We start from the raw sequence: 22,758 nt of genomic DNA, 5'->3' as shown, positions 1-22,758 counted from the left end.
CAATGAACCCTCCCAGACTGGCACAGGAGATATCCCAGCCCCCAGCCCAGCCATCGTCACCCACCCTTGAGGGAGCTGACGTCAAAGCAGAGGGTGGCACCTGGGCAGTGAGAACCAGCCCGTTCCCGATCCCACAGCATCAGCCCAGCAGTGCCACAGCTCTGGCTTTCCCTGCACCCAGTTCCTGCCACAAAAGTGCCATCCTGTGCCCTGGGGAGGAGGGTGAGCATCGCCCTGCCAGCTGCCTTGGTGCCCTGTCCCTGAGCCCGTGGTGGCGGTGAGGCAGAGGTCCCAGCAGCCAGCCTGCCATGCCGGAGCGCCTTCCCCAGGGATTGCTGGTGCCAAGGTCTACCCGTGTGCCTCTCTGGAGAGGACTGAGCCCCTGCTGCCCAGCGACTTCAGCAAGGAAGAGTGGAGCCCACCTCTCTCGCTGGGGGCTGACTGTCCCGGGACACTGAGCAGCATCACGGTAAGGATGAGCTCCCTGACAGCTTTGTGTGGTGAAGTCCCCACAGTGCCAATGTGCCCTGCCCTCCTTGGGCATTGACAGCTGTCCCCGTGCCCTTCATGACAAGACAGACCTCAGGCACTCTGTCCCCACCAATCTGTCCCCCAGCTGGGCATGGCCATGAGCCTTGGGGTGACCGTCTGCAGGGTCATCCCACATCCGACCAGGGGGAACCCACAGGAAAGCAGCGCCAGCCCCACGCCGGCCCCTTGTACCTGTGGGAAAGGGAGCACGGTGTCCCGGGGGAGCCGGCCCGTGGTCACCCACGGCAGCTTTTACCGCCACCTGCACCCACTGGCTGCCCGGGGGTGCCATCCTGGCAAAGGCCACCGTGGATGGGGTCCAGCCACAGGACAGAGCTTCCTGCCGGACTCCTCCTGACCCGGCCGGGCACCGGGTGCCCAGCGCCGCCGGTCCCGGTAACGGGCGCCGCCGGTGCCGGGCGCTGCCGGCGGAGGCGGAGCGCGGCCGATCCCTCCCCCGGGCAGTGCCCCGGGCCCGCCCCGCGCGGTCCGGGAGGAGCCGCGGCCGCCGCGGGCACCGGCAGCGGCACCGGCACCGGGACGGCGCGGAGCGGAGCGGCGGCAGCGGCGGCACCATGGCCTCCGAGAGCGAGGCGCAGCGGGCGCTGCAGTATGAGCAGACCCTGGTGAGTACCGGGGGCACCGGGCGGGCACCGAGCACCTGTGTGGCACAGGACGCGACGGGGCGCGATGGAACGCCCGGCGGTTTGGGGGGTCTGGGGGTGCTGCCCTGCTCAGGGCGGCAGAACTCCGCGGTGCCCTGTTTGGGATGTTGCCTCCCGTTTCGGATGTCACCCGCAGCCCCCTCCGGCTGTGGAGGAGCCTGGCTGAGCCCCCAACCCCAGGGCAGGACTTCTGCACACACCTCACCACCCCTGGAAACACGCCTCTTCCCCGGGAGGGGATGCCCACCCTGCGGGGCCCCCGAGGCGCCAGCCGGGCACGCTTCTCTTCCCCGCACTGCCTGTCCCGGCCCTCTGCCCCCAAGATACGCTATCTCCCCTGCCTGCAACCTTAGCCCCATGTTTACAACTCCTCTGTCTCAGAGGCCTCCCCACTGGCACCAGGGTGTCCCGTTGTCCTGGGGTGTCTTCCTTGCCCGCTGTTTTCCCAGCCACCCCACTGCCCACGGCCCTCAGACACCACGGGCAAAGGTTCTTTTCCCTGGCCCCAGCTTGGGACGGTGCCCAAGGCGGACGGTACTTTGCCCTGGCAAAGGCATTCGGACAGGCAGGGCCAGGGAGCTGTGCAGGGAAGAAGGGACTGCGTGGCCACAGAGTTGTGCCCACGGCTGCCCAGCAGAGCCTGGGCCAGCTGCTGTGTGCGGGGCGGGCTCTGCTGAGCCTTACCCACCCAGCATGGGCACACAGGGCAGCATCAGGGCATTGCTGCTCTGTGTACCCTCGGCACTGCCTTTCCCAGCACCCAAACCCTTCTTCTGGCCGTGCCCCTCAGTGCTCACCCCAAGCTGCCCCTGTCAGGTGGCTGCAGGACAGCAGCCGGCCGTGGGAGCCCTGGCTGTGCCGTCATCTCCACGACCTTGCTGACCCCGCTGTCCTTCCCGGCAGGGCTGAGTCAGGGAGCAGTCAGGGGCAGGAACAGGGGTGAGTGCTGGCCGTGCCTCTCCCTGCTGCCACCCCCCCTGGGCGCCCTGGTCACGGTGGGTGAGCAGAGAGGCCGTGCCAGCCGGGCACCGCGGGGCGGAGGAGCCTGCGGGCAGCGCGAGGGGAGAGGCACGCTGGGCTGGCACCGGCAGACTTTGCCCTCCTTTTCTTTGGGCAGGGTAGCACCCGTGCCCTGAGTGCTCCGTGGTGCCCATCCCCGTGGCCTCTGGGCTCAGTGAGGCCCGTGGAAGGCGCCTGGGGCTCGTGGGTGAGGCTGGGTGTGGGCTCCTGTCCCGTAGCCTCACACCTGTGTTTTGGGAGCTGCCTGGGCACGTGCTAGGCAGGAGAAGTGCCCAGCCCTCCCCAGTGCATCTGAAGCACCACCAGCTCCTGCCAGCACCTGCCAGGAAGATCAGGATCCAGCTGGAGCCTGGCATGGGCTGCTCTGAGCTGGACAGCCTGGGGACAGTTCTTGTTGCTTGTGCCTACAGCCAAGTCATCACAGCCAGGCTGCAGGTTGTGCCCAACTATGTCCAAAGACCTTTATCCCTACCCCATGCCCTTTCTGTCAAGATTTCACCAGCCCTGGGATGCCATGGGTCTTGGGGCCCCAGACCTAAAGGTCTCCCTGGAGTCCCCATGCTCGACAGGTGTTTGTGGGAAGCCCTGGCATGCCAAGGGTGCTGGGGTGCACATCAGCCCCAGTGTCCCCCACATGCCAGGCTGTTGTGGCAGGGAGCAACGGGCCCCGTGGGGGGGATTAAGCTTGACAAACTACCCTTGTTCATTGCAGAGCCGCTCAGGGTGATTAGAGCCCAGCTAAGACGGGCAGCGTGACACACACCCCCTGGCCTCTGCCTGCCCACTGCCAGCCCAGAGGACCCCCCAACCCCTTAGCTTTAAAAGCTTCCCTAGGGGGAATTTAGGGGAGAAGGATGGCTGGCCTTGGCCATGAGGAGGTGGGCACCCCTGCCAGGCCAGCTCAGTGCTGTGGGACAGGCTGGCACGGGGACACGGCAGCACCAGATGCCAGTGCCCGCCCCAGGCACAGCATTGCCCGGGCACAGCAGGCACCATGGGCTGGCAGAGCCCAAGGGGCTGTGGCACAGCCAGTGCCTGCAGTGCAGCAGCTCAGGACCAACACAGTGGCCTTGGCCCATGCCCGTGTCCCCGAGTGCCCCCCGGCAGCCCCCCCTGTGCCCGCTCCCTGCCTGCCCGGCACTGTGATTGTTCAGCTGCTTCACGGCAGAGGCCGGAGTCCTGGGGCTGTTTGTGTTTCAAAAGGCCTTTGTGGAAAAATAACCCAAGCGGAGGAGGAGGAGGAGGAGGAGGAAGGAGAGAGCCCACCACTGGCTTTCACAGCCATGCCAGGGCTGTGGGCACAGTAGCTGTGGCTGCTCAGCACTGGGCACCCATGGGGGTCCCATGTCCTGCCTGTGGGGCTGTGGCATGGGGCAGAGGGGTGGCATGGGATGGCACAGGGTGGCAGGTGGCAGCAGGGTGTCATGGTCCCTTTGCTTGTATCCCTGTTGTTACAAGTGGGGTGGGCTCCAAAGGGAGGCAGAGGGGGAGCAAATCCCACCACCCTCAACCACGCTGGAGCACTTGGGACTGGGCATCCAACGTGTGCCCCAGCTCCTGGGGGGATGGTGTGCCAGCCCCTGGCACAGCCCCAGGAGGTAGAAACAGAGCTGGTTCGGGGAGCACTCAGCCTGGGGGTGCTTCCGTCTTGGTTTGAGCTGGCCATGGGTCAGCCGTGGGGCCAGGCAGGCAAGTGCTTGGCAGGGTGACAGCACTCCTGGGGTGCCGGCCCATTTCATCTTCCAGAGCAAACAAGCTTTTTCCGAAGGGAGCCTTTGAATTCAAGACCCCGTGCGGGGCCGGGGTCCTCCTCTGGCAGCCGATGCTGGATTTGGCCCCTCAAGGTGGTCATGCCTTTCCCCCCAGCTCTCTTCCACAGGGCAAGGAGCCTCTGAGCCCATGCTGAGCAGGAGTTTGGGGGAAAATCCATGCCAGGAGAGGGTCAGCAATGGAACTTAGTTCACCCTCCTCTCTGTGCCTACATCCCCACCCTCCCTCCCGCTGCTGGGCACAACCTGGGTATTAGACAGCAGAGAATCCACCCGGCGCCGCTCTGACTGCTGTCTGCTCTCTGCCCAAGGGACCTGGGCAGGAGCGCTGCCCCGTCTGCAGTGCACCTTCACACCATCCCCACGGGGAGCTGCCATGTGCCAGGGGGCTGTGAACAGCACCCGGGCATGCAGGGTGGGCACTGCCTCCAGCAGCCGGGGCTGGCTGCCCACGTGCCGAGCGCGGTGCCCACCCGTGGTGCTGGCACGGGCCATGCCAGGAGCAGGGCGGCTGCGCCCCGGCTGGGCAGCCACGCGCTGCGCTGGCACGGCACGGCGGGTGGGCACGCCATCAGCATGGGGCTCACGTTGTCCCGACGTGGGAGCCTGGCAGGGCCCCCGCGGTCCTGAAGCCTCCCTTTGTGCCGGGCCAACCTCTGGCGCTTGGCATTCAGGTCGTGCGGGGGGAGTGAGGCGGAAACCAAGCAACCGAGTCCTTGGCAGTGCCCGCCAGCGCGGGACAAATGCCCCCGGCTCAGCGGGGAACACGGGCACAAAGAGCTCCTGGCCAGCATGAGGGGCACTGCCAGGGCCACCCCCTGCCAGGGCCAGGCCACGTGCCACAGCCAGGCAGGAGGCACCCGAGGAAAGGGGGGTGATCCCTATGTGATCCCCCTCTTCACAGCCCAGGGTCTGCCCTGGGCTTGATGTTGTGCTCCCTCTCTCCTGGAACTGGGGGTACCTCCTATCCCTCACTGTCCTCTCAGCAGGTCTCCCTGCTGCCAGCTGAGACCAGCCAGCTCGTGACACATATGACCTGCCAAGGCTGCATTTGGAGGGAGTATCCCAGCCTTGCTCTTAGCAATGTCGGAGGGTGGTGCCTGCAAAGCTCCAGCACAGCCCCAGTACCAGCCCTCAGAGAGTCTCCCAGCCAAGCTGGCCACGCTCCCATCACCGGAGGCCCTTCCACACCCTCCACCCCAGTGCAGTGCCTGGGGCACCTGGGCAGGGCCAGAGACTGGTACCAACGTTTCAGCTGCCTGCTTGGGGCATGCAGGCAAAACAATCACCATTGATCCACACTCACCTTATCTGCCTGGCTCCTTCCCACGCCCTGGAGGGCAGTCGGGCACTCCCACAGGTGCCTCCACCCCTTTGCCTTGGGATGCAATGGCTGTTCCCTCACCTGGCAGGCCATGCCAGTATGCCCACTGCTGCCCTGACTCAGTTTCCCCACTTGGCTGCCGGGGTTGGGGCACCAGCCGCCCTGACACTGCTGTCTGTCCTTCTCCCCCAGATGTACGGGCGTTACACGCAGGACTTGGGCACCTTTGCCAAGGACGAGGCAGCCCGGCTGCGGCTGCAGGAGGGGGACACGCCCCAGCCCCGCCACCCCTCCGAGCTGCTGGAGTACACCCAGGGCCGCTGTGGCCTCTGTCGGGGTAAGGGTCACCGGGACACGGACACCGGTGGGCACAGCCCCACCCACAGCAGCACAGTCGGACACGGCTCCCACCCCACCTCGGTGCCGCGGGTAGAGTTTCTGTGGCTGTCATGGGACACCGGCGCCGAGGACAATGCCACCTGCCCGCCGGGCAGCAGGGACACAATGGCCCGAAATAGCCGGGCACGCTGCGGGGATGGGGGCCCCCAGCCCCTGTACCTGGGGCCGTGCCAGGGAGGCCGTGCTAGTGGGAGGTGCATGCCCAGTGTGTGACTGTGCAGTCAGTTGGCCGTGACAGCTGGACACAGCAGTGCTCCTGCACCAAACAGTGCCAGCTGTGCTGGGTCAGCGCTGCTGGGTCAGTGCTGCTGCCAGCCTGCTTCTGCCACCTCAGTGTGCCCATCCCTGGGGCGTCCAGCCTTGAACCTGCCCTTGTGTCCACAGTCTGCGCCTTGCAGTGCCAGCGGTTCCTTATCTCCAAGGTGGGTGAGGACTGGGTCTTCCTCATACTGCTGGGACTGGTCATGGCACTGGTCAGCTGGGCCATGGATTTCGCCATCGCCACATGCCTCCAAGGTAGGCAAGTACCAGTGGGCTCCTGGGGCCATGGCAGGGAGTGGCCATGCCATAGGGCCATGCCATGTGCCATGGGGCCATGCCGTGTGCCTTGCCACCCACCACCCATCTGACTGGCTGTCCCCACAGCTCAGAAGTGGATGTACGGGGGCCTGGACACCAACGTGCTGCTGCAATACATGGCCTGGGTCACCTACCCCACTGTGCTCATCACCTTCTCAGCTGGCTTCACACAGATCCTTGCCCCCCAGGCCGTGGGTAGGGCATCAAGGGGCTGCCTGCACCCTAAACAGGGTGTCCGTTCCCTGGGGCTGTGCCTGGGTGTGTCCCTGGAGGTCCTGGGAGTCTTTCTAGGGATATGGGCTGGTCTTCAGAGGGTCTCCTAGGGACTATGGTTTGGATGCCATCCTGAGCTATGGGGTTGGGGATCTTCTAAGGCCTATGAGAGAGAGGTCTTCAGAGAACTTCAGAGAATCTCCTGTGAGTTAAGGGGTGGATTTCCTCCTGGGCTATGAGGCTTGCAGGCGTGGGGGTCTTCCTAGGGCTAGGACCTGATTTTCAGAGGATCTCCTGGGGGCTATGAAATTGGGGTCCCTGTGGGGCTGTGGGTTGAGCTGTGCCTACATAACCATGGGGGTGACCCTGCCAATTGTACTGTGGGAAGAGGAGTATCTGGGACCTCCCTGTGGCAGTGGGGTGTGGCAAAGCATCAAGGGTTAGCCCCCAGAACCGTGGGACAGCGTCCCCCCTTCATGGCTATGGGTCAAGGCTGTCCCCACACCACCAGGCTCAGGGATCCCCGAGATGAAGACCATCCTGCGGGGCGTCGTGCTCAAGGAGTACCTCACCCTCAAGACCTTTGTGGCTAAGGTGATCGGACTGACGTGTGCCCTGGGCAGCGGCATGCCCCTGGGCAAGGAGGTGAGGGCAGTGCCAGGGCAGGGGAGCCGGGGACCAGGGAGTGAGGCTGAGGGCAATGTCCTCAGTCTCCCTTTGTTCTTTCAGGGTCCCTTTGTCCACATTGCCAGCATGTGTGCAGCCTTGCTCAGCCGCTTCCTCTCCCTCTTTGGGGGCTTCTACGAGGTGAGCAAGGCAGACTGGCCCCAGAAGGATCAACCTGTGCCTACCAGCAGGTTTGGCAGTGCCTAGGGTTGGGGGGCAGTGCCCACTCACTCCTGTCTCCCTCACAGAATGAGGCAAGAAACATTGAAATGCTGGCAGCTGCCTGTGCTGTCGGTGTTGGCTGCTGCTTCGCCGCCCCCATCGGAGGTAGGGTCACCCCAGGCCGCCCCACAACCCCCACACCTCCCACCCAGGCAGCAGGGTCCACCTGGAGAGGCAAGCAGGACCCCCGGGACAGCTGGCATGGGAGAGGGCAGTGCTGCTCAGCAGGGAGGAGGAAGGGAGGAGCGGGCAGCACCCTCCCAGATGTGTAACGTCTGCTCTTGTCCTCTCCCCTGCCGCCCTGTGCTCCAGGGAGCTCCCCGCTCCAGCCTTGCTGAGCCCTGCCCGTAGGTTGGTGACGTGTCTGACTCTTTCCTTGCCCTTTGCCTGCTGCCCTGTCTGTCTGTCCATCTGTGTGCACCCCACTCCCTCCCAGTGCCACCCCTCGTGTCGCTACCCATATCCCTGTGCTGCCCTGTTGCTCGTGCTGTGCCCACTGTGCTGTGCCCTCTGTGCCCAGCAGGGACTGGCCTGTGCTTTGCCAGGGAATCCCTTGAACCGCCCCACAGTGTGTCCGTGGGGCAGCCAGACCCCCGTGGGCTGTGCACGAGTGTGGACTCCGGGTGGGAAGCATGCCAGGCACCAGGGCCTGCCTGGGTTTCTCCACCTCCCTTGTGCTCTTCCCCCCATGCCAGGCGTCCTCTTCAGCATCGAGGTCACCTCCACCTTCTTTGCCGTCCGCAACTACTGGCGTGGCTTCTTCGCTGCCACCTTCAGCGCCTTCATCTTCCGTGTCCTCGCTGTCTGGAACAAGGATGAAGGTACCTCAGGCAGGGTGAGGGCACAGGGGTCCCCTGCCCAGCCCTACTGAGCCCCACCATCCCCCAGAGACAATCACGGCACTGTTCAAAACCCGCTTCCGCCTCGACTTCCCCTTCGACCTGCAGGAGCTGCCTGCCTTTGCTGTCATCGGGTGAGTGCGGCTGTCTCAGCACCCACCCCATGGCCCCAGGGGTGGCAGTGGTGGCGCTGGTGGTGCTGGTGGTGGCAGCAGGACACCTCTTCCCTTGGCTCTGCCCAGGATCGCCAGCGGCTTCGGGGGCGCACTCTTTGTCTACCTCAACCGCAAGATCGTGCAGTTCATGCGCCGCCAGAAGGCCATCAACCGCTTCCTCATGAAGAAGTAGGTGCCCAGCAGTCCCCAGCAGCAGGGTGGTGGAGCTGGGCTGCACCAAAATCACCCCCTGCTCTGTGCCACCCTGCCAGGCGCCTGCTCTTTCCCGCCCTGGTGACGCTGATCATCTCCACGCTGACCTTCCCGCCCGGCTTTGGACAGTTCATGGCTGGCCAGGTACCCGCCATGGGGTGGCACACTAGTCCCCACCCCAGGGCCACCACAAGCCCCAGCTGACCCCTGCCCATCACCAGCTCACCCAGAAGGACACCCTGGTGACACTCTTTGACAACCAGACGTGGGCCAAGCAGGGGATCAATGATGAGTTTGAGTACTTGGGCATCCTGGAGGCCTGGCTCCATCCCCGCTCCAATGTCTTCGTCACGCTTGTTGTCTTCATCCTCATGAAGGTAGGTGCCTACTTCCCCTGTCATCCCCAAAGTACAACCAGGAGGTTATGGAGAGGATTTTTTGGATGCCATCAGGGAGGTGCCAGATTGTTACCAGAAAAGAGGCACCAGAAGGCACTGGGTGGCTGCTCCAAGAGTCCACCAAGGTGTTTGCTGGGTGGTGCTGGCATGCCATCAAAGAGATCTTGGCTGGGAGCCACCATCATGCCACCAGGGAGGTGCTGGCCAGATGCCACCAAGTGCCACCAGGGAGGAGCTGGCAGGGTGCCCCTGGGAGGAGCCCATGCCGCGTTGCAGGGTGTGGTGTCCACGTGCTGCTCCACAGCCCCCAGCTGAGGGTCACAGCAGGGGCAGGAGGCAGGGCTGGGTCAGGGAGGGCAACTAATGGGTGTCTGCTCCACAGTTCTGGATGTCAGCCTTGGCCACTACCATCCCAGTGCCCTGTGGAGCCTTCATGCCTGTCTTCGTCATTGGTGAGACCCTGCCCCCTGTGTGGGCACAGTGGGAGGAGGGAGCCACCTCTCAGCCCATACTGGGCACCTGTGGGCGCCTCCAGATGTCCCCTTCCCTGGCAGCATCAGGCAGAGGAGAGGGCATGAGGCTGGGCTGGGTACTGGGAGAGCCCTGAGCCCATTCCCAGCCCCTCTCTGCCTGCAGGGGCAGCCTTTGGGCGCCTGGTGGGGGAGAGCATGGCAGCCTGGTTCCCTGATGGCATCCACACAGACAGCAACATCTACCGCATCGTGCCGGGGGGCTACGCCGTGGTGGGTAAGCTCTGAGCTGGAATGGGGACACCATGGTGGGCATCATTTGGAGATGCTGCCCCACAGCTGAGGTGATGATCCCTGGAACTGGGAGTGATGCCACCACTGGGAATGTCCCCACATGGTCCCAAGGGCTCCTCATATGTGGTGGATGCCCTGTAGGGGGGAACCCAGGGCAGGGACCAAGCCTGGTGGGCAATACCTGACAGCCCTCCCCCATCTCCTGGCGGTGGCCCCAGGAGCGGCCGCACTGTCGGGCGCTGTCACCCACACGGTGTCCACGGCCGTCATCGTCTTCGAGCTGACGGGGCAGATTTCTCACATCCTGCCGGTCATGATTGCTGTCATCCTGGCCAATGCCGTCGCCCAGAGCCTCCAGCCCTCCCTCTACGACAGCATCATCCGCATCAAGAAGCTTCCCTACCTCCCTGAGCTGGGCTGGGGCCACCACGAGTGAGATTGTGTCCCCTGTCCCAACCCCAGACCCCTCACCGAGGCACAAGGGGAGGTGGTGGCATCACTCTGAGGCCGCTGTTCTTGTCCTGTGCAGGAAATACAACGTGCGGGTGGAGGACATCATGGTGCGGGACATCCGCTACGTCACCCTCAACTGCAAGTACCGGGACCTGCAGCAGGTCCTGCACAGCACCAAGATGAAGAACCTGCCACTGGTGGAGTCAGCTGGTGAGACACAGGCAGGGGCTCTGCCAGCATCCACGGCAGCCGTGGAGTGCGCCATGGGTGGGTGGCAGAGGGAACATCAGGATCCAGCATGGTGCCTTGCTGTGTCTGGCAGAGTCCATGATCCTGCTGGGCTCCATTGAGCGGGCGCAGGTGGGGGCCCTGCTCAACACCCAGCTCAGCCCCCAGCGCCGGCTGCTGGCACTGCGGCAGAAGGTGATGCCTGAGGATGGGCACCGGCTCTCCGATTCCAGCATCCGCTTCCAGGTGAGGGCTGCAACTGTCCTGGGGGATGCCTGGTCAGGGTGCCCCCCACCACCATCACCCTACCACCCCATCCCCCACAGATCAGCACAGAGACCTCCTCAGGCACCCCTGCCCGCGCCGCACTCCGCAAGCCCCTGAAGCCAGCACTGAAGCGGGTGCCCAGCAGCCCAGCCGACAGCCCCCCAGGTGAGTCTGCATGTGGCCCCTGGCCCCTGTGTCCCTGCCACTGACACCCCCTCTCCTTCCGCAGCTGGCAGCACTGACCACACTGGCATCGCCCTCAAGAGCCTCTTCTGTGCCAACGCTGCCACAGAGCCCACCGAGGTGAGAGCCTGTCCCTGCCCAGCCCTTCCCATCCCTGAATGGCCTTGCCTGGCCCTACCCAGCCCTTCCCATCCCTGAATGGCCTTGCCTGGCCCTCCAGAGCCCTGCCCATTCCTGTTCAACCCTGCCTGTCCCTTCCCATCCCTTTCCATCATTTTCTATCCCATCCCATCCCATCCCATCCCATCCCATCCCATCCCATCCCATCCCATCCCATCCCATCCCATCCCCTAACTGCTGTCTCTCCCACGGGCCAGGCCCAGGGCACAGCCTATCACAAGGCCAAACGCGTCCGCATTTCCATTGTGGTAAGCTGCAGCCAATCGCAGCCTGGGCACAGCTCCTCCCAGCCAATCAGAGCCTGGCAGGAGTTCTCTGAACCAATCAGGGACCTGGCAAGATTCTGCTTGGCCAGTCATGTTGGGCCAATGTCTGTGCAGTCAATCTTGGACAGTTACGATTCCATCCAACCAATCCTGGTGTGCATTCTCCCCATTCCAAACCCTCCCAGGAATGGGGATGTGGAGCCTTCCAGCCATCACAACCGCGAGATCTGCCCCACTTTGCTCAGCCAATCATGGCACACCTTGCATTCTCTCCACCAATCACAAGCTTGGCTTGTCCAACTGTGGCCAATCAGGGTGTGACCGATGTCCTGTCAACCAATCACATTCCCTGACCTGCCCATGTGCTGCCTGTACCCTGCCTGTACCCTCGCCGTGCCCTGCCTGCATGTGCTGCCTCCACCCGTGCTGTTCCCCGCAGCTCCCTGCCCGTACCCTGCCCGCAGCAGTCTCGTGGCTGTGCCAACACACCTCTCTTGCAGGAGGAGATGATTCTGGGTGACAAGATGACCCCAACAGAGGTGAGGAGTTGGGCAGAGACAGGCAGGACCCTCCTGCTCAGAGGGATCCCAAAGGGGTGCCAGAACATGAGGTGTGGGTGTGGGGAGGGGTGGATAACCCAGATTTCTTCATAGGACGAGGTGTAAGGAGGATGGGAGGTTTAAGGTGTAAGGAGAAAGGGAGGGCCCTTGCTCGCACTTGTGGGGAGGCTGTACCCCTTAGCCTGCCCAATGGCACCTCCCCAGATCCTGGAGTGGGAAGAACAGCAGCTGGACCAGCTGGTGGACTTCAGCAGTGCCAAGATCGACCCCGCACCCTTCCAGCTGGTGGAGCACACCTCGCTGCACAAGGTGCACCCTCACCCCATCCCAGATCCCCACCCACAACCCCCAGACCCTCAACTCATCCCGTCTTCCTGCAGACCCACACCATCTTCTCTCTGCTGGGCCTGGACCACGCATTCGTCACCAGCATTGGGCGGCTAGTGGGCATGGTGTCCCTCAAGGAGGTGAGCAGGGGACAGCGAGGCTGGGGAGGCACAGAGCGGCACCTGGAGCTGTTTGCCCATGGGTTTGGGGTCCCCACAGCTGCGCAAGGCCATCGAGGGCTCCCTGACGGGCAAGGGGGTGAAGGTGCGCCCGCCGCTCGCCAGCTTCCGCGACAGCACCGCCAGCACCAGCGAGGCCGACACCACGGCCCTGCACCAGCTCTGGGACCGCCACCAGCACCACCACATGCCCCGCGAGGCTGGCCCTGGCGGCGACGAGGATGATGACACCCCCAAGGGTCAGTGAGACCCTTGAGATCCACCCCTTGTGTCCCCAGAAGCCACAAGGGCCCCCCAACAGGTGCTGGGGTGTGCCCACCCTGAGCCCACTGACACCAGGCTCAGCACAGCAGTGGGCACTCTCAATCCAGTGCCTCTGCTCCCTCCCTGGGCTGGGGACCAGCCAAATGACCCCCAGCCAGCCCCTGCTCCCCAGCGACCTGCCAGCTCTTGGGGCTTCCCACTTTGCTACCTCTGTACCCCCCCAGCCCCTGGTGCCCCCCAGAATGGCCACTGCCCTCACACCCGCCATGAGCACCACAATGTCCCTTCTCAGAGTGGCACGGGGCAAAGAGGGGCATCAGGTTGGGGTGTCCACGGGGACGTGGGTGGGCATTGCCCCCTGTGCTCAGCACCTCATGGCTGGGAAGAGGGGGTCCTGCTGCCTCTCTGCCGTGCACCTCTCCCCATGTAAATACAGAGATTTTTATATTAATTTAATAAAAGGACTTTATAAACAGAGCTGAAGCACTATGGGGCTGGAGGTGGGGAGGGCCACAGCCAGTGGGCACCAGCTGAGCTTCACCATGGTGCTGGGGTTGGCAGGCTCTGGGCAAGGAGCGTTTTGTCCCTGCTCACAGCACGGCCTCGCTGCGGTGCAGCCCCTGCGGGCGCTGCCCAGGGCCGGGGCTGGCACGGCGCCGCACGGTGATGACCAGAGTGCCCGACTCGGTGAGGGCACAGCTCACCGACAGCGGGTCCGTGTCCTCGGGCAGCTGGCACTTGTGGGTGAAGGTGTCACAGACGGTGCCATCCTCAGCCACCTGCGGGGAGGCAGCAGTGGTGCAGGGAATGCAGTGTGGCATGGTGGGGTCCACAGCACATTCCCAGTTACCCCAGTGCTTCTAATGGGCGGTCCCAGACACCCTGAGTCTAACAGAGAGTCCAACAGGAAAGATCCCAGTGATTCCAGGGCAATTCCCAGTTACCCCATTGCCAGCAGGAAGCAGGCCTCTGCTGCCCAAGTCTGGGCTAGTGGGATAAATTTCAGCTACTCCAGTGCCAGCAGGGACTGTTCCCACTTGCCACCTCCAGCAGAGAAGGCAATGGAGCAGGAGTTCCGGGTTGTCCCACTCTCAGTGAGGACAGTTCCCAGTTACACCAGTACAGGACAGGTGTAGTAGAGCAGGAGTTCCCTGTTGTCCCATCACCAGGCACAGCTCCCGTTTACCCCAGTGCTACCAAGGGCTATTCCCAGTTACCACCCATCCCCACCACCCACAGAAGGGGTGCCCTGGGACAGGACCCCCATTGTGCCAAGGCCAGAGGGGGTGCTGTCCCCTCAGGTGCCTCACCTTTTCTGCCTGGATGGTGACATAGCAGTTGGAGGTGGTCACCACAATGTCAGGGGGCTCAAACTGGCTGACGTCGGCCACCACTTGGTAGGTGTCACCCTGGGCATGCACCCAGGTGCCCAGGCTGCAGGGGTACATGGCACCTGGGGACTCTGTGGGCATTGGAGGGCTGCTGGGCATGGGGCCACAGTACCCAGGGGCTGGGCACTGGGGGGTGTGGGAGAGTGACACTGGGGGAGGGAAGGCTGGGGGTAGCAGGTGGCAGCGGGAATCTGGGGATATTGAAGGTGCTGGGGAATTGCAGGGGGACCTGGGGGTCCCAGACATAAATGGGTACTGGGGGCCTGGGGGGGTAGTGGGTGGTCTGGAGGCACTTGAGGGCACTGGGAGATTCCAGGGGCACTGGACAGCAGGGGAATAGCACAGGAGGTGAATACACAGAGGTCTGGGGGGAGTGGGCTGGGGGGGAGAAGGACACTATAGTTACTGGGCATGTACAAGAAAGTGGGGGCCTAGCTGGTGACATCAAAGGGTGTGGGGCACAGGGGAGCTGAGGACATACTGTGATGGTCTGGGTTGGGGAGGAAAAACTATGGGGGCTTTCAGGGATGAAAGGAGAATCAAAAGGGTCTGGGGAGGGGGAGGAGGCAGCATGGTGGTCCTGGGGATAGCAGGGACACTGGGGTTATTGGGGACTTACAGGGGGAGCACAAAAGCACCTGGGGAGTAAGAGCTGGAGGACATTCCAGAGAGCCATGGGGCACTGGGGGGGGCAATCAGGCTGCCCCTCCGAGCCCTCCCAACCTTGGAGGTGCTGAGGGGAGGGTCCCACACTGTCCCCAGGGACAGATCAGCTGGATAACCCTTGGGGGGACCATCCCCAAGGCAGCAGGGCTCCCCCAGGGTAGCAGGGCCGCTCCTCCATCCCCCACCCTCCGCGCCCAGTACCTGGGTACCCAAACGCCTCCTGTGCCCCAAAGGCTCCATGCCGCCGGTCACCCTCGAAGCGGGGCTCGCCGTGCCCCTGCCCGTAGGCGCTGAGGAGCTCGGCGCGGTACGTGGAGGCCGAGCTGAGCGATGCCATGGCGCCTGCTGCCCGCGCCCCCCGCGCCCTGCCCGGGGAGGGTCCAGCCGCCCGCCCGCCACCACCGCCTGATGCCCATAATTAGGCACCCTGTCCGCAGGAATGCGAGATAAGGGACGAGGCCTCCGTCACCCTGTGGGGCCGCGGAGGGGGCTGCATCCCTGCCACCGCGGGCCTGCCACCCCCCGGTCCCCGGGGAGGAGGTGCCCCCCACCTGCAAGAAGAGGCGCCCGGTGCAGCGCTCGCACAAGTGACTTTATTCAAGACCTGGCAGGATGGAGGAGGGGGTGCCGCGGTGTGGGCACCCCACGGATACTCCACAGGTACCGCCACAGCGGGTGGGGGCCTCGGGCAGCTGCCACAGACATGCACACGCGTGCACATGCCCACGCGCTGCCAGGTGTGCACATGCACACACACACAGAGCAAAGCCCCCCAGCCATCCACAGGCACCCCCAGCCCCACGAGGAGCACCCACTGCCCCCAGGGGTGAGCGGTAGCTGATGGTGTCGGGCCTGCTGGCCCCTGCAGCCCCTCGGTGATGCAGGGCAGGGGGCCAGCCCCACAGCGGGCACCCCATGGCAGGGAGGGAGAACAGGAGCTGTGCCTGGCAGGGGTTGGTGGGGTGCTGGGGGATGCAGGGGGGCAGAGGTGCAGTGGGTGCTGGGGGCATCCCGGGGTGTGGGGACAAGGAACAATGACTGGGCTGGGTGAGGAGCAGCATGCAGGGGGAGAGTGGCCCCACGAGAACACGTGCCATGCAGGAAGGGGTGCGCAAGCGTTGGCAAAAACTGGCATTCCTCCCCCAAACGATGTGCCTGGAACCCCTCACGTGGGCTTGGGGGGTCCTCGAGTGGGGGTGCCACCCCCAGCCAGGACCGGGGGGGGGCTGGTCGCCCTTCATGTAGGCACTTGGTTCCCTGCTAGGGGTGAGTGACTTGTCGACGGGGACATCAGCCCCACGTCCTACCCCCTCTCTCCACCCTGCATTGCCCCACAGCAGATTTGGGGACGCCTGGCTGGGCTGACCCCCTGCTGCAGGGCTGGATTGGGACTGCTCTTCTGGTGGCCCAAAGCCACCAGCCTGGGGGCCTGCACCCACATGGCCCTGCAGTCTTCCCGTGTCAGCCCCATGCAGTTACAAAAGTATAGAAAGTCCCAGCACCGCAGCACATCCACAGCCCCCCAGCACCCCTGGCACCCCCACAGCGCCCCTCCAGCAGCTCCATGCTCCAAGGCAGCAGTTCACAGTTTTAAACTCGGTCCAAGAGAAGTTGGCCAGGGAGAGAGGAGAAAAGCCCTTCCCACAGCAAAACCCCCACCACCACCCTGGCTTGGGGTGGTAGAGGCACCACAGGATGATTGGAGATTTTCAGCCATGCCATTGTGGGGGAGGGAACTGTGCCCAAAAGGGGAGCCCAGGGTGGTTTGGGGGAGAACATGCGAACAACCAGCCCCACTTATTTAGTCTTGTCAGTTTTTGGGGGCACATCTGGGCATCAGGGCAGAGGACAGACCCCTCCAAGCCCTTCCCTGCGCCCCTTCCCTGCTCTCATGCAAAAATCCAGGAGGGCAACGATGTGGCCAAGCAGGGCCGGGGCACAGTGGGGGGCACACTGGCTGGGGGGGCTGCAGCGGCCCCCGGACCCCTCCTGCACCCGGATAGCAAGGGGGAGCAGCGGCAGGGCCCGTCCCTCACCCAGCGTGGGGTCTGGCCAGAGGGCTTCAGCAGGGGACCTGGACCCCCACCAGGAGAGGCAGGGCACTCCAGGAGGCATCAGGGCTCTTCGGCCTCCTCCTCCTCCTCCAGCGATGCCACCCCGGAGGAGGCGACGTCAGAGATTTTCCGGCGGAGCGGGAAGTCCTTGCTCAGCACCACCTCGTCCTCCGTGGGCGAGAGACAGGCTTCGGTGTAGGACACGGAGTAGAGGGAGTCCTGGCACCGGAGCCGTGCCAGGCCCCGCAAGGCACTTTGGCTGGCTGGGGGCGGCAGCTTGGGCAGCAGCAGGTCCTCTCCCCCCAGGGAGCCCAGCAGTTTGGCAGTGAGTTCGGAGGGGGACACCATCTCCAGGCTGCAGAGGCTGGAGCAGAGAGTCTCGGGGGAGAGGGTGTGCGAGGAGTCGCTCTCGGGCTCGCAGGAGCCGTGCCGCATGCCCAGCTGGCACAGGTGGCCCTGCAGCAGGTCTCGCAGCAGCGCGCTGGCGGGCATCGTGCCTGTCAGCTCTGTGGGAAAGCAGCATGTCTGGGTCAGTCCACAGCTGAGGGCGCCAGGGATGGCAGCTGCCCCCCCGCCCTGTGCACCGCAGGCTGGGAGAAGTCCCGTGCTTGCTTTGCCCACAAATTGTTGCATGCGTGGCACTGGTAACCATCAAAGGAAAAGCAAAACACTCTCTGGCAGCACGGAGGTGTTGCATTTAAGGGCTTCCCCATCCCTGGCTCAGGCACTGCTTGCCAGGGTGCAAGGCAGGGGCACTGCCCTCTATGGGAGTGACCAGGTTGGGGAATGTGCCAGGCAGTGGCATTCCATTCCTTTGTCCCTCAGCGGTAGGACACCCACACCAGCAGTGGGACAACTTGCCCACTCCCCACAGCACTTACCGGTGGGCTGGGAGCTCTCTGTGGAGGGCATGAAGTCCTCGTCGTAGGACTCGTCATTGGAGTCGTCTCCATCCACTGAGGACCAGGCTCGCAGCTTGGCCTCAGCAATGGCAAACTGCTCCGCCACACCTGGCATGGGACAGGCACGGGTCAAACACACACAGGGAGGTGCTCCTGAAACCCCACTGCCCTGGCACCTCTATGCCCACAGTGCCGTGGCAGGGGTGGGTGGATGGATGGATGGATGGATGGATGGATGGATGGATGGATGGATGGATGGATGGATGGATGGATGGATGGGTGGATGGGTGGATGGGTGGATGGGTGGATGGGTGGATGGGTGGATGGGTGGGTGGGTGGGTGGATGGATGGGGACAGCCCACCCCACCGCCCTGGGCCGCAGTGGGGAGCAGCCCAGCCGCCGTGCTCGTGGTTCCTACCGGCAGCGAACCGCGCCTCCTGCTCGCCCTCGCTCAGGTGGCAGTAGGAGCTGAAGGCGCTCTCCAGGGCGGAAGGTGACTCCACTGGCTTACACCAGCCCTTCCACTCGATGAGGTGGGCAACACGGCCCTGTGCCATGGCTGTTGGCTTTGTCACGTGCTCCTTCACCACCTGCGAGATGCCTATGGGATGTGCCCCAACATCAGCAATACCCTGGAGCACCCCAAGTCCCCAACACAGAGCCCACAACCCTGGGACCCAGCACTCCCTACCTCCAGTCCATGGGACCTGGCACCCCCATGTCCTCCTCTTGAGTGCCACCAGTAATCCCCCTGGTTTCCCTCAAAACTCCAGACAGGTGGTACCCAGGGCCCCCCCAAGAGGCCCAGACTCCTCAGCTCAGGAGAGCCCCCTTTCCCAGCTGAGCCCCTGGGCAAGCAGTTACCGTGCAGCGAGGAGCGGGCCAGGGCAGCGATCTCCTGGATGGTCAGTGCGCGCCGTGACTTGGGCAGCATCTCGACAGTGTCCTCAACATTGACCTGCCAGAGCAGGCAGCGTGTCACAGCCCTGGCACCATTTCCCTCCTGGGAGCCCCACACTGCAAGAGAGGGCTTGGCCCTGCTTGGTGCCCAGCCCGGGGGCCCTGGGGTGTTTGTGCACACACACATTACAGGCATGCGTGTGTGCAGAGGGGTGGTCACAGCAGGGCACACTCCCACAATGTCAGCACTCTGGCACCATGTACACACCTGCACGTGCCCACTCAGATAACCACATGTGCCCACACAGACTGGCAGCCACTCAAACGCAAACTGACCACAAACACACACCTGCACACTCACACCTGAACTCCACTGTACGCACACATGCACCTGCGTGCTTGTGTGCTCTCACACGTGTCTGTGCCCTGTGCTGGATGGTGTCACACACACCTCTGTGCCCGCCCCAGCTTGTGCACACACACATGCATGTGCAAGACCACCACGGCCTGGCTCCCCAGCACCCACTCCCTGGCAGCACACACCGTGCCAGGACATCCTGTTGTATGTGCCCATTGCCATCCCAGCCATGCCAGGCCCTGAGCCCATGGCCTCGGGGGAAGCGATGTGGGATTTGGAGGCGCGCAACAAATTGCATTGCCATGGCAACGAGGCACCGTGGACTGATTTCTCCCAGGATACAGCCCGGCTCATGGCTGACGTCAGAGCAGCCCCGAGCCACCGCGAGCTGGCAGGGCCATGGCCAGGACGGGTGCCCCACCATGGGGCACGGGCACACGGCCACCTCAGCCGGGCATGGCTGGGCTCGGGGGTACCTGGAGGAAGTCCTGGCTGTCGAAGGAGGCCTGGCGCACCAGGCGGGGCAGCGGGCGGGCAATGCTCAGGGGTGACAGTGCCTTCACCTCCTTCCACTCCACACACAGCGTTGTGTCCACGGCCACTGCAGGAAGAGCCGAGGCCAACCTCAGCACCTCCATTTCCCCAGCAGCCCTCTCAGTCCCCCACCCACTGACCCTGTGGTGGCAGCTTCTTGTCCAGTCTGAGACCAGACACAACTCGTTGCTGCAGCACTGGTGACTCACGCCCGGGCAACTCTTCCGCCTGTGTCAGCGGTAACGTGCGTCCCCAGCCTGGCACTGGGGACCAGGCACCTGTCCCAGCTTGGCAGCTGCTCAGGGAGGGATGGGGGCAGCTGGACCAGGCTGGACTGGGCCAGGTGCTGGGTGTGTGAAGGGAGGCAGCCCTGAGCCAAACTTGCAGGGGGCTGCTGCTCCTTCACTATCTCCAAAATCTCCCTCTCCAATTCCCTGCTGGGTCAGGAGGGGAAGGAGCAAGAAGGGTCAATAAAAGCACCTGCACCCATCTTTTGCCACAGCTTGACCTCCCGGCACTGGCACCTCAAACGGATGGGTGCCTACACCCTCAGGCACTGACTCCCAAGAACTGGGGGCTCCTGTCAATGCAGTTGCCATGAAAGGCCAGTCCCAAAGGGGCCAAGATGGGTATCTCTCAAGAGCCTCATTTCTCCTGCACTAAGATGGGCCTGGCTGACATAAACCAGCTGTGAAGTGGGATACAGGGGAGCTAAAAGTGCTGCCTCCCACCCACATCTGAGGGTACACCCTGGCTTCCTTGGGAAATTGCAGAGAGGATCGCCCCCACTCCCAGCTGTGGGCAGGGGCACCCTGTGGTGACATCCTAGCAACAACACCCCCAGGGCCCCTCCGGCATGTCTTGCAACACTCTGAACGCTGTCCTAGCCCCCATGAACCCGGCCTCCAGAGCTCCCTCTGATCACAGCCCCCATCCCTCCTGCAGCACCCCCAGGACATCTGCAGCACCCCCGCTGCACCCCACACACTGCAGCAAACCTCAGCCTCCAACATCCCCCTGAACGACTCTGTCTCTCTCTCAGCCACCCCATAACCTCTTAGGACTCTAACCAGCACCCCAGTCCCACACCCCTTTCCCAGTCCCCTTGCACCCCCACCCCAACCCCCAGCTCCCCCAGAGCTGCAGTGCAACCGCTCCAATCGCCCCAGCCTGTACACATCCACACCCCTCCAGATCTCCCCGCACTCCCTGGGCCACCCAGCTGCCCCAGAGCAGCACCCCCAGCTCCTAAACCCCCATCCATCCATAGCCCCCATCAACTCTTTATGTACCAAAGTCCTCCAGAGCCCTCAAGCTCTCCGCATACACAACACACTTAGATACCCCAATTCTCTCTCACCTCCGTAATTCCCTGTACCCTACATCCCTCACAGCCTGCCAGTCCCCGTACACCACCGCTCCATCCCCTGGATCCCCCTCAGCTCCCTGCTCTCCCCCTTGCCATATCCCCCAGCCTCGGTAGCCCCCCACCCCCCTACGGTATCACCCCCGGCCCCTCGCCGTGCCCAGCAGCCCCCGCACAGCCCCCTCCGCACACCTGAGTCTCCCTAACACCCTCCATGCCCTGGGACCCCCCATTCCCTCAGGTCCGCGCTCCCATCGCGGTGCCGCTCACCCACCGATGGTGGTTTTGGAGCCGATGCAGCCCATGCTCCCGGGGGGGCCCCGGTGCAGGCACTACCGCCGGCTCCGCGCCGCCCACATCGCCCCCCGGCCGCATGGGCGGCCCCGGACAGCGCCCGCGCCCCGCCGGAGCCGCTGCCGAGCCGGGCCGGGCCGCGGAACCGGAGCCCCGAGCGGTACCGGAGCCCCGAGCGGTGCCTGCGCCGGGCCGGGAGCTGCACGTCCAGAGACGTCACTGCTGGGGGAGGAAGAGGAGGGAGAGGGGGAGGCGGGAAGAAGAGGAGGAGGAAAAGGAGGAGAATGTGCGGGAGGAAGGCTGAGAAAGAGAAGGCGGAGGGGGATAAGGGATGAGGGAGGAAGGGGAGAACGGGGAAGAGGGAGGTCGGGAGGAAGGGGAGATGAGGAGAGAGGTGAAGGGGGGATGAAGGCAGCCGGGGAGGATGAAGGAAGAGGGGGGCTGAAGGAAGAGGAAGAGGGGGATGGAGGAAGAGGAGGGGGCGCGGAGAGGAGGAGGATGGACGGAGGAAGAGGAGGGGGCTGAGGAGGAGGGGAAGAAGGCCGGCCACCGCGGAGAGCGCCGTGCCAGCACCGCGGACAGCGCCGCCCCTCCCGGCCCCGGCCCCCGTACACCCCCGGGGGGACAAGAGCTGGGACCCTGCAGAAATAGGGCACCCCTCAGCCCGACCTGCCTGCCCCTACCCTGCCCCGAGGGCCTGGTGGAGCACACAGCCTCCCACCCCCATGGAACTGGCTGGGGACAGGTGGGTGCAGCCTTTGGAACATCGCGTCTGACAGCAACGGCCCCTGCAGGAGATCCAGGCCAGCGCCGATGGCCAAGCTGATGGGTCAACCGTGTTCATTCTGAAACCGACTGATGGCAATTAACGCTGTGGCACCTTGGCCCTGGAACAGGAGGGCACTGCTGCGGTGCCACCCTTTCCCTTGGCAAGCAGGTTACCCAAACAGCTCCAAGGGCCTCCCTCCCTCCTTACTCACTTATTCCCAGTCAGGGGGAGTTCCTGTCCAGTCCCCATCCCGAGGCCTTTCCCTGCCAAATGCTTCCCAGCATTAGTGATGCCAGGGCTGCAGCTCAGACAGATCAGCCTCTAATCTGGGGAACAGCCTCCAGTTAATTATTCTGTACCCTCTGGGCCATGGCCAGGGTGACTCAGCAAGAGGGAGCCCAAGGCAGCAAAGACCAGCCTCTAGTCCCAAGGGGGACCAGCCTCTGTCCCCAGCAGGGATACCCCACAGGGGAACCCCAGCAGGGGCCAATTGTGCCCCATCTCCACTCCAACTGCAAGACAAGGCCAGGAGGGGCTGATAGAAACATGCCCTCCCACACTGGAAGGTACAGGGGGCACCTGGCACAACACCTCCCATCTCCTGCCCCAAGACCACACAGGTTCTGCCACTCATGCCTGTGGCAAAAGGGACATTAGGGGACATCAGGGCGCTGCTCCACAGCCAAGGTGCTGGCAGGGCTGTCTCTTCCACCTCCAGAGACCCTGTGCCGGGCAGTGCCAGCAAGGGGAGTCCAGGGGGCCTCACTCCAGGCACATCCAACCCCCTTGCCCCCCTTCCAACCCTGGAGTGGGGGATACCTACCTGCCTTGCAGTGACAGGGGAGGCTGGTCCTTGCCC

General features: G+C 64.0%; 3 protein-coding genes across 4 annotated transcripts; 1 reads left to right on the top strand and 2 right to left on the bottom strand.

The window, feature by feature from the left end:
* The first annotated feature begins 622 nt into the window (after positions 1-622).
* Positions 623-13,141, top strand: CLCN2 (chloride voltage-gated channel 2). Its single transcript, XM_066556319.1, is given in 27 exon segments — positions 623-654; positions 656-699; positions 702-770; positions 773-826; positions 829-1,157; positions 5,502-5,646; positions 6,093-6,224; positions 6,354-6,482; positions 7,012-7,145; positions 7,230-7,307; positions 7,415-7,493; positions 8,084-8,209; positions 8,277-8,361; positions 8,470-8,571; positions 8,655-8,739; positions 8,817-8,972; positions 9,376-9,445; positions 9,630-9,740; positions 9,976-10,189; positions 10,287-10,420; positions 10,533-10,684; positions 10,765-10,870; positions 10,935-11,008; positions 11,835-11,873; positions 12,099-12,203; positions 12,275-12,361; positions 12,441-13,141. Coding segments are annotated over 27 exon segments (3,078 nt in total). The 3' UTR covers positions 12,648-13,141.
* Positions 13,142-13,208: 67 nt separating this feature from the next.
* On the bottom strand, positions 13,209-15,058 carry LOC136560816 (heat shock protein beta-7-like). Of its 2 annotated transcripts, XM_066556875.1 has the most exons (3): positions 14,923-15,058; positions 13,975-14,126; positions 13,209-13,443 (listed from the first exon to the last, which is right to left on the bottom strand). In XM_066556875.1, the coding sequence occupies exons 1-3, from the start codon at positions 15,056-15,058 to the stop codon at positions 13,255-13,257; spliced, it is 477 nt and encodes a 158-aa protein (XP_066412972.1). In that variant the 3' UTR covers positions 13,209-13,254. The 2 variants fall into 2 exon arrangements, with proteins under 2 accessions (XP_066412972.1, XP_066412971.1); XM_066556874.1 differs by lacking the exon at positions 14,923-15,058 and having other exon boundaries at positions 13,975-14,887.
* A 234-nt stretch (positions 15,059-15,292) lies between these two features.
* On the bottom strand, positions 15,293-21,226 carry FAM131A (family with sequence similarity 131 member A). Its single transcript, XM_066556320.1, is given in 7 exon segments — positions 15,293-17,281; positions 17,657-17,785; positions 18,097-18,279; positions 18,543-18,636; positions 19,413-19,537; positions 21,111-21,154; positions 21,156-21,226. Coding segments are annotated over 7 exon segments (1,077 nt in total). The 5' UTR covers positions 21,212-21,226; the 3' UTR covers positions 15,293-16,835.
* Positions 21,227-22,758: the final 1,532 nt, after the last annotated feature.

Source organism: Molothrus aeneus, chromosome 10, assembly GCF_037042795.1.
Source record: "Molothrus aeneus isolate 106 chromosome 10, BPBGC_Maene_1.0, whole genome shotgun sequence".
In the NCBI taxonomy this organism is placed as follows: domain Eukaryota; kingdom Metazoa; phylum Chordata; class Aves; order Passeriformes; family Icteridae; genus Molothrus; species Molothrus aeneus.
This window is presented reverse-complemented; position numbering and strand designations above follow the sequence as displayed.

What these genes read in the sequence shown, in the direction of transcription:
- LOC136560816 (XM_066556874.1), bottom strand. Translation starts at nt 14,301, where the DNA reads ATGTCTGGGACCCCCAGGTCCCCCTGCAATTCCCCAGCACCTTCAATA. An exon ending in TCACCATCCAGGCAGAAAAG is followed by an intron (nt 13,444 to 13,974) that starts GTGAGGCACCTG and finishes GCCTCCCCGCAG; the next exon opens with GTGGCTGAGGATGGCACCGT.